Raw genomic sequence first — 10,318 nt, forward strand, 5'->3', positions numbered from 1 at the left:
TTCAGGTTTGCATTCGTTGTTTCATAAACTCACAAAGGACAATCATTGGGCTGCATGATGTCAGTGGCCTTGCTGAAATAACGTTGACTTTAAAGTTATATATTTGTACTATTGGAATATACCTTTTACGTTCTTTCAGGATTCGAGTCATGCTAAACCTAAGATAATGAGTCAGGAAAAAAAAAAATCTAGTCCCGAGATGAAACATGTTTCCACAGATGATGACAAAAAAAAACATACTAGCTCACCTTTTTTTTTCAAACGATATTGGCAGGATGACGTGGACGTGGACGAGCTCGTGAGTAGTCTAGAGTTTCAGGCGACTTCAATCGGGGGAAAATTCGACGTGGCTTGGAAATACCGTACGACGGTGAAAGGCGTGGCAGTTACACTCAATGAAAGATCACTTAAACTCGTAAGATGATCATTTTAGACCTTTTTTAAAATTATTTTTTATCCTCTTCTTTCACGCATCTTCTTTTGTTTATTTCTCTTTCGTTTCCTTTTTTTTTAAAATCATAACCTTAACATGCTTACAGATGCAGCTATTACCTCGAAGGTTTCAAAGTCCTCATATTCCTCATGTATCACAAAATCGTCTTAAATGCTGTACTTGACAATCCATCCATGCTTTTGTATTGTTGTGTTTATGGTTTATTTATTTGTTGAAATGTGAAATATGGAACAATAAAAAAACAACCCCAAAATTGATTTGAACAGCAACGTTTACTCCGGCTTACTATTGTGTCTACGTTTTCGGAGAATGGTTTCTTTTGTGACAGAAGGGGGCGGAGAAAGGAAACAAGAGTGAAAAATGTAGAAATAATACAATAAATTTCTATTCACCTATTTATCGAATTATCAATCTGATTATCAAAATGATTTTCTCAACATCTTTGACCATTCATCCTATACTGAGTTTGAAAACTTCTTTAAATACCCTTTTTCAGTTCAGCTCAATTTTTATTTTTCTTCATCGTAACATGATCAATAACATGTATGCACAGTGCACGTGAAAGCCAATAATTTTAACATGAGTAGTCAATAAAAAGGGGAATACATTATACTTTAGAAGGGGATCATAAGCATTATAATGATAAGTCAATTAATCAGAGGATGGAGATGAGGGACCTACTAAAAAATACCCTAAAAAATACTCTAATTATCCTTGCTATAGCAAATACAGGGGAAACTCGGTATAACGAACACTGCTATAACGAGATATCGGTTATAACGAGGAAATTTTCTCGGTCCCAAATTTCCTTCCACACAAGTCTATGTAAAATGCTACTCTTATAGCGAGATCGGCTATAACGAAATAACTGCTATAACGAGATAAATTTTGTGACTTCCAAACAAAGAAAAACATAGTAAATCAAACCTGCTATAGCGAGGTAAAGCAAAATGCCTTCGGTAAAGCTTTACTTCGCCTGTGCTATCATCTTCCGAGATTGTAAAGCTTGATGCGCCAAAAACTGTCTTGTACACACATAATCATTTTCTTGAATGCACTCCAGCTAGCACTGCATGTTGTACGTGTGAAGTGTGTGTGTGCACGCACACTGATACATGCAGAAAATGTGGTGGGACGGCCATATGTATACATGACATCATCATGACGTTTAGCAGGTGTGAGGCAATCTGATGCTGTGATTGGCCTTCTACTTAGGGAATTCCCCGTCTTCACACACACGCAGTCATAATGTACATACAAAATGTGTCACATACACACACAGCATTGTGCAGACCGTATTCAAGCTTTCCACACAACACACACCCATACGATAACCATGCACATACCAATCCACAGACGATCTTGATACAATCGCAAGCTATATAAATTTACAAATTCAAACATCTACAATTAATAAGAAACACATTCTTGATATTGGATTTCCTTGGCAAAAACATCTTCTTACCCATAAAGGTGAGTAATTCCCTCGCTCACAATATCAAGTTTTCAGTATTGATTGAAATATGATGGGTAGTCCCACATGTGCAAATTAATGTCATTATTTTATGCCTCCTTTTATGCCTACTGATATAACGAGATATCGGCTATAACGAGGAAAATGACTCGGTCCCGACCATCTCGTTATATCGAGTTTCCACTGTAGTACCAAGTAGTAACCCCACAAGCATCTACTTCTATGTAGGTCCCCCACACATTATTTGAATTATCCAATGTGATTGTGACATACTCTAGACTGAATTAAAACCATTCTGTATGATGAAATATATAAAGTCTGTTTACACCTGATTTTCAAATATTGGTTAATGTTCATTGATCTCCAGATGTATGTTTCAAAAATACTTTGTGTGGAAACTGTAATAAATGAAATAAAAATTAAACTGGCAGGTCATGTTGTGCTGGAATTACTCATGTGCAAGAAAAAATGATAGGTATTAAAAAGCAATGCATGTGTCGCCCCGCCCAGATACGACGCATGCCGGGAGTGAGATACATAGAGACTGACACCATCGCCACAATTTTCTCAGTGCCGTGGGGACTGGACCGCATTGACCAGCGTGACCTTCCCTTAAACGACAACTTTGAGATCACAGGTAACATTTTACCTTATAGGGTATCGTTTCACATAAATCAGTGTAATTCAGTTTGATTCATTTTTTACAATTAAGTATCTTTCACATAATTCATAGAGCACGGACAGATAACATAAAAAACCAAAGAGCTACTCTCTAAAAAAAAATTGGAGTGAAAATATTCACTCTTGAAGGAGTGAATAAAAAAAGGAGTGAATTTAGAGTGAAATTGGAGTGAATTTTGAGTGAAAATGAACTCTTATTGGAGTAACCTCAGGGATCACTCCAAAATCTTCGAGTGATCCCTGTGGTCACTCCAAAACGAGTGAAAATGAACACTTTCACTCAAAATTCACTCCAATTTCACTCTAAATTCACTTTTTTGTATTCTCTCCTTCTAGAGTGAATATTTTCACTCGATTTTTTTAGAGAGTATGGAGGAAAATACGAAATGATGGCATTATCAAGCTCAACACTATTTTGTCTGAACAATGAAGAAAGCCTGTTTCCAATAGGCCCTATCCTGTTGCATACTACAAGAAAACAATAAAAACACAAAATTTTCGCAAACCCCCATGACAGAAGAGGAAGAATGATATCCCTAATGATCCCATTCTATCACGTCTCCCGATTTCATTGTTTCTTAGAATCAAAACCTTTGAATAAATCGTGGTTTGCCAACAGGAATAATTCATAAATAAAGTTCAGTCCTCTTAACTTTTTAACTTAACTTGCCTTCCTTAGTAAAAGAAACGTGACCGTGTAAGTGACATGTTGTTTGGAATTTGCTTCTGAAAACGGAATGACAGTGTTAATCTTTCTCGTTTGTAGCCTAGGCCTAAAATGTTGACTCCCATTTGAATTGTAAGATCTACAAAGCATCTGGGAATTTCATTTCACGAAGTTACGTAAAAAGTAATTAGTTCATTTAGATACGATTTCCTTTTTTATTGATTTGTGATTTCATTGTTTCATTTATATTCGTGTTTTCGAGAAAAAATGCAGAAATGAAAACAACAAACAAATCGACTCCAAAGAGGATTGGTTTATTTGCCATAAGGTTCATGTAATGAAGCCTTTACTACTATGTATAATCTCAACTTGTAGTTTTAGTACCTTCCTCACTCTTCCTGTACATCTTTGAAAATTACGACGAAATGCTTCGATCATAATGCAATCAAGCTGAAATTTAAAGAGAAAAACAAATATTAAGAAGTTTATCACTCACAGAAAAGAAAAATTACTGGCTGTCCAGGTTTGAAATCCAGTAAGTAAAGTAAAAAAAAAATTGTATTGACTAAGAGTTCGTCAGCTCGTATTTCACACTGATATTATGGTATTCGTATCTATGATTTGATACTTACTAACAGGCAGTGGAGCAGGCGTTACGGTCTATGTCCTGGATACGGGTATTAGTGAGACCCATGAAGACTTCACTGGTAGGGCACGCAGAGATCCAGTCGACTTTGTAGGCGACGGTTGGAATGTAGGAGACTTTTGACTTTTATCAGTAATCACTTCCTAATCTTTCTCCACATTTCTTTTCTGTAATGAACTCTTAATTCTGATTTATTAAAGGTCATTGTAAAGACAAACAGAATTCAAATTCGTTTATACAAGTCTTATTTCATGATTACAAGGCACATGATTTTGCTGTCATAATATTACACTGTTGAACCATGGAGTTATAGAACACACGGCTAAATGTTTCTCTCTTATTACATTCACCATTTTGAGCGATAACACTTCATGTAAATCTTGACTTCATTACCTTAATCTGAAATTAGGAAGTTTGTGTGACGGTCAAATGTTCCATTTTCAGTGTTACAACATTGTGTGTGTGTGTGTGTGTGTGTGTGTGTGTGTGTGTGTGTGTGTGTGTGTGTGTGTGTGTGTTTTAAATATTGTCCAGATGGGCTATTATGTGCTATAGGCGATATCGATCCTGTGTTATTATTGTGATTTACAAATATTAGATTTCCATAGATAATCCCATCATGTCTCACCTTTCATATTTTTTTTTTTTTTTTGAGCGAGAGTCTACTGTACTTTATTGAGGCGTATCTCACCAGCCATCTAATGATTGCTTGATTCAGGGACACGACTGCCATGGGCATGGTACTCATTGTGCTGGAACAGCAGCGGGCGCTATTCATGGTATAGCTCGTGACGCACAGATTGTGTCCGTTCGTCTCTTTGACTGTGATGGCTATGGGTCGGCTTCTAAAATTATCGCTGGTAAATATTTGTTTGTAATAATCAGGAATATTGTCTGTTCTAAATGATCTGGTCATACCCAAGCCAGTTATTAACGGCTTTTCACCCCGTAGCACTTCGGGGCCCCGTTTCATAAAGCTGTTCGTAAAGTTACGAACAGCTTACGAGCGACTGGTGATTAGTTCTGATGTGCTATACACTATTGTATTTATCAGAATTTTCATAATTCAGCACAAGAACTGATCACCAGTCGCTCGTAAGTTGTTCGTAACTTTACGAGCAGCTTTATGAAACACCCCCCAGGATATATAAGTATATGCCACTGGGTATCAGGTGTAAACTTAAAACGATAATTATAAAAAGAGCATGCATGCTGTTATCCGTTTATTTACACCCGCCTTGCTCGTATCCGCGTACTATAGCAACGAACCAAGCCACTTCAACATGAGTATTAAAATCAAAGTTGAGTATGTGTTCATCTACTCTCAAATCTATGTTATGAATGAAATCAAACCATATCACGTATTTTGGGCGCTGCAGAGAGGCAAGCGGACAGGGCTCTTAAAGCTTTGCATACAAGTTCTTTAGCAGTATATAATTCACGTACACTTTATTTATGAAAATAATCTCTTAAAAAATGAATGTTATCGATCTCCAGCCATTGACCACACTACGGCCAATGCTGACCTGCCTGCTGTCATGTCGATGTCCTTCGGTGTGATCGGACGGAAGTCAGTGGACGAGACTGTGAACAGAGCGGTGGACCTTGGTATCGTGGCCGTGGCAGCGGCCGGAAACACTGACGGAGATGCTTGTGTATTCTCTCCATCTCGCACTGAAAAGGTCAGTTTCAAGGATTGGACCAGGGAGCTCGGAGGTAGAAGTTCGTTCTTCCACCTCCCTGGTTGGACGGTAGCTGGCTAAATGTGTGTTCAGCATTCACTCTGCTTCTCGAGCACAGAAACGAAACAAATCATCGTATGATACCCCTAAATAAACATATTCTCGTTCAACAAAGGAAACGCTTGAAATAATGTACTTGTTCAGATAGCAATTTGAGCTCTTACTAAAATATAAGGAATAATTTCCTTGCCGAAATATACTGTAAATTGAGCAGAATAACTTTATATTTTACAGACTAATGATGGTACCCACATACCTGATGCCATCAGTTACTACGTACTACTACTGCGACTCACTGCTATTTATGCTACTCTGTGTAATGCTAATGCTTTACCAATATCATGCCTACATTTTCTCCAACAAGCAATTGTATGAAAGTAGACTTTCCAATCCACAATGATCTCTAAGATAATATCTAACGCATTATACTATAGGCTATATCTGTGGCAGCCTCAGACAGCTCTGACGCACGAGCCTACTTCTCTAGCTATGGTGAGTGCGTTGAGATCTTCGCTCCAGGTGTTGCTATAGAGAGCGCCTCGCCGGACTCTGATTCAGCCACTACCCTCAAGAGCGGGACAAGCATGGCGTGCCCACATGTTGCCGGTAAATTATTCAGTATTATATTTTGGATCAAACAGTTATCCTCTAGTGATTGGTTGAAAGACCTTCACGTGATTATAGGTGTTTCCAGCTATGTCAGAATGCTTGACACTCCATTTTGAGTCAAACGCAAAAACAAATAAACTTTTCGAATTTCTTGTTCAAATTTCGAGTTTCTTGTCAAAACTATAGCTCTCAGTGACTCAAAAAGAAGTATTCACTGATTGGCGCAGCCCCGAAGTGAATACTTCTTTTGGAGTCACCGGTCTCTGCTCATAGTTTTAACCAGAAAATTTCTAGGTAAAGTACATTTTTTATATCAGTCAGGGCCAATAGAATAGTTTCTATACCAGGGTTTCTTTTCATAATTTTCCAAACTGTCTTCTTCTGCATCATTTAACAATATTAATGACGATCAAATTTATTTAACCTCTTGCCAGCTGCTTGCTATCGCATTATCATTTACATATCTTTTGAAAGTAAGATCCATATTCTTTTGTGACTTGGAGCTGTGCCGACATTGAGGATTTTTCTATTATTATCATTATCTTCTTAGTTGTTGACGTAAGAATGCAAAGTTTTGGAGATATTTAAAAGCATCCAACTTCATAGTTTGGCCATGAAAACTGAATGTGCCTTTATTTTTATTCAGTTCAAACTCCAACCATTATAATACATATAATGCATTTGACAAATTATATTGTTTAACAATTTGTAAGAAGTTCAAGTCATAAGGTATGATACAAAATGAATGTGGGACTAACACCACAGGATCGTATTCTGAACAGAATTGCACGGGCTTGTCGAATCTATAAGCTATAAACTATATAAATCTATAAACTATAAGCTTTTTTTATAGTGACTCGGGCCGTTTTACTCTTGGACGGTAAAATATTATTGTTTTTGTCATTAAAAGTTCTTTTGCTCAATCTCGGGTATTTCAAAATAAATGTGGATATAATTCTGATTTTACTATTATTGTTTAAAAATTAGGGCGTATAACAAAATTTATTTTACTGCAATATGCATGACATTATTCCAATGATTTTGCAAAGATTGGTGATAATATTTAATATGAATCTTAGCGTTACCTCAACGTACGTTCGTGTCTTTTGCATCCTAAACTCAATCATCTCTCTCTGGCACGTGATCACTGATTTGATCATTGAATGTAATCACCTAGAATTCAACAGCTCAACGAACTCATGTTCTAGTATATTATCTCTCCACCCCCCCCCCCCCCGCCTCTTCCCTCGCTCGCTCACTTTTCTCTCACCAGGGGTTGCTGCCATTCACCTTGGCAACGGTATCCCGGCAACCGATGTCCGGAATCTGATCATAGACAGCGCCACCAACAACAGAATCTCTGATACCAAGACAGGAACTCCAAACAAACTCCTGTACCTGGACTAGATTTCCCCTTTTCAACTTACCTTAATTCTTTAGGCTAGAAGTACGGTTTAAGGAATAATCATTCAAACTTACTTTTAAACAAATTACGCGGGTGATTTTATGACGTATCAACAGTAGGCATTTGATTTTTAATGCAAAAGAGTAAGACTTAGCCATGATTAAAATAAGGATTGAAGTGATAGAAGTGATTTTTAGCGAATTCTCGTCATATATAGGAGTCTATATCGAAATAACGAAATATGATAATCTTCTCTTTATTTCTCACCAGCTGATACCATCTTTTTTTATCAGTTTTTTCTCTCTGTCTTTTTCCTTTTCGAAAAGCATTCACTTTCCTTGGTAACAGAGAGCAAGGATACATTTATAAGCAAAACAGAGTAAACTGAGAAGAGTACAAAATAATTGGGGAACCTTATGGCAATACGTTGTCATGAGAACTGAAGTGATAAAGATGAAATAACAATACGCAAATAAAATACTGAATAGCAAAGGAAAATACGCTTTGATAAATTTTATAATCTACAACTGTTTACACATAGATACACACACACACACACACATATATATATATATACATACATATATATACAGTATATACAAAATTATATATATATATACATATATATATAAATATATATATATATATATATATATATATTGTATATATGTACATACAATATGATATATACAGACATACACTTGCATACACATTACATGGATAAATCATGATCTACTGGAATATATACATAAGTAACTCGTATGTGAAAAGTCGTCTAATAACTAATAATTGTGACCCGCGACAACGGTTTCAGGCAAAAGTAGCAAAAGCAAATTCCCTCCTAGGCGGGGTACAAAGATTTTGACCATTATTTTGGTCGATTTTGGGTTTTTCAGAAATTAAATCTTTGATATGTTTTGTACATCTACACTAAATTTCACAGCATAACACTAAGGTTTTCCTACCAAAAAATGGAATTTTAAACACCCTATGTTGGATCGCACTCGTCAGTTTCGATCTTCTTTCGAACGCCGCGCCACTATGCCCAGTGTTGCTGCGGCGAGGCATCTCGCGTGCGATTGGATAGTGCGTCGCACACATTTACATAATTCGGCTTTCGGCGATACGCCTCGCAGCGTGTCGGAAACGTTTTGTCCACGCATGCATGCTCCATTGTTGTTGCTACAATTCATATCAGTACGCTCAGTCTTTTAGTGTATGCTCTTCGTTTGGCTTTCTATCCGAGCTTTTCTACCGCAATGTTCAACAACGGAAGTGAAACAAAAAGTGAACAGCAACGCTAGGCAACACTAACTTAACGTGAAAAATAGATACGATAGGGAACATGGTTTAAGCGTATCAAAGTGACAAATCGCCACACAAATCGTGCAACATACAATCGGAAACTGACTTTTTAATTGTGTTTGTAGTAAATATGGCAGCAGGTTGACTCAAAAAGACAGCAGAAGAGAGAAAAGGAGTGGTCATAAATGACCAGTATTCAAATAATACACTGTAGTAAACGTCAAAATTGCACCAAACTAAGTAAAGTCGTGTTTGTTTGTTTGTTCGTTTGTTTGCTTGCTTTACCGCACAATGCAACACATTCACGGCTTGAAAAAAAAAGGAAGCGTGACCCTTTTCATGTTTCTGCCTTCGAAAGGGTCCCAATGACGAAATTTACTAGACAAATCAACCGCTATGAAAACGTGATTTGTAAAGATGTGGAAAGTGCAACCCGCTCCCGTGACGTATACACACAGGCATAGCGTGTGGATGCCATTGAGTAATACGTGCACCATACACATGCAACCAGCAGCTTGTAATTATCGTGCCCGCCATCTTGAAAGACGTACTGGTAAACAAACCCGAGCAAAACGCATTGTGCATTCGGCTCCATGCACTGACTTCCGAGGAAGGTGCCCGGGAAATTTGACTCTCTCAGAGAGCCAATCAGAAGCCGCTATGGTTGCTAGAGGCAGAGCGATTGGCACCATTGTACGGATGGGTGATTCTCACCTCGCATCGCCGATGGGCATTGTTTTTGAGCATGAGGGAAATCTTCAAAGCCCGTTTTCTCGCAATTTTGTCAGGCCAACAAATCAAAAAGTGCGTTATATTTCGCTTTATATGACCACTTACAGTACCGGAAAATACAAGTGTTTTATATCAATGTAAAGCTTAGGAAATGGGCAACGTGATTCAATGAAAAAATGAATTTTCAAAATTCCCGACTTTTGCCTGAAACCGTTGTCGCCGGTCATAATTGGTCTACCGACATGACCAAAAGGAAGTTTTGGTATATGTCCCCATTCAGTCTGTATATGCCATAAGTGTGATAGCGTCGTGGTGTGAATCTCGTTCTATCCATGGGTATAGCGGAATTCGAGTCCTTATTACTGACAGGATGATAAAAACGATAGCATTTCATTTAGTCTGATGAACAACAAGGGCAGATATTCGAATTCAAATTCAAATTCAAATTTATTCCGTTTTTCGACAATAAAAAAATAACATGACATACATCACTCTTTCTTCAGTGATAGGAATCATTTAAAAGAACAAACAAAATGAGTTTAACAAAGTAAAGCGGTCCTTATTATACTTACAGTAAAGATACATTGCAATGCCTGAAGTAAA

General features: G+C 37.3%; 1 protein-coding gene across 1 annotated transcript; it reads left to right on the forward strand.

Annotated features, from left to right (window-relative positions):
* The first annotated feature begins 2,447 nt into the window (after positions 1–2,447).
* LOC139745341 (aqualysin-1-like) lies at positions 2,448–7,680 on the forward strand. The gene is made up of 6 exons (XM_071655739.1): positions 2,448–2,565; positions 3,915–4,030; positions 4,641–4,782; positions 5,420–5,604; positions 6,099–6,270; positions 7,547–7,680. The coding sequence occupies exons 1-6, from the start codon at positions 2,448–2,450 to the stop codon at positions 7,678–7,680; spliced, it is 867 nt and encodes a 288-aa protein (XP_071511840.1).
* The last annotated feature ends 2,638 nt before the right edge of the window (positions 7,681–10,318 follow it).

Source organism: Diadema antillarum, unplaced genomic scaffold, assembly GCF_040938485.1.
Source record: "Diadema antillarum isolate AM-2024a unplaced genomic scaffold, OU_Dant_1.0 seq00001256_RagTag, whole genome shotgun sequence".
Classification (NCBI taxonomy): Eukaryota; Metazoa; Echinodermata; class Echinoidea; order Diadematoida; family Diadematidae; genus Diadema; species Diadema antillarum.

Bases quoted from the DNA above. Each gene is read 5' to 3' on its own strand.
- LOC139745341 (XM_071655739.1), top strand. From the start codon at position 2,448: ATGCCGGGAGTGAGATACATAGAGACTGACACCATCGCCACAATTTTC. The intron at 5,605-6,098 runs GTCAGTTTCAAG...ATTATACTATAG, and splicing joins CTCCATCTCGCACTGAAAAG to GCTATATCTGTGGCAGCCTC. The intron at 6,271-7,546 runs GTAAATTATTCA...TTCTCTCACCAG, and splicing joins GGCGTGCCCACATGTTGCCG to GGGTTGCTGCCATTCACCTT.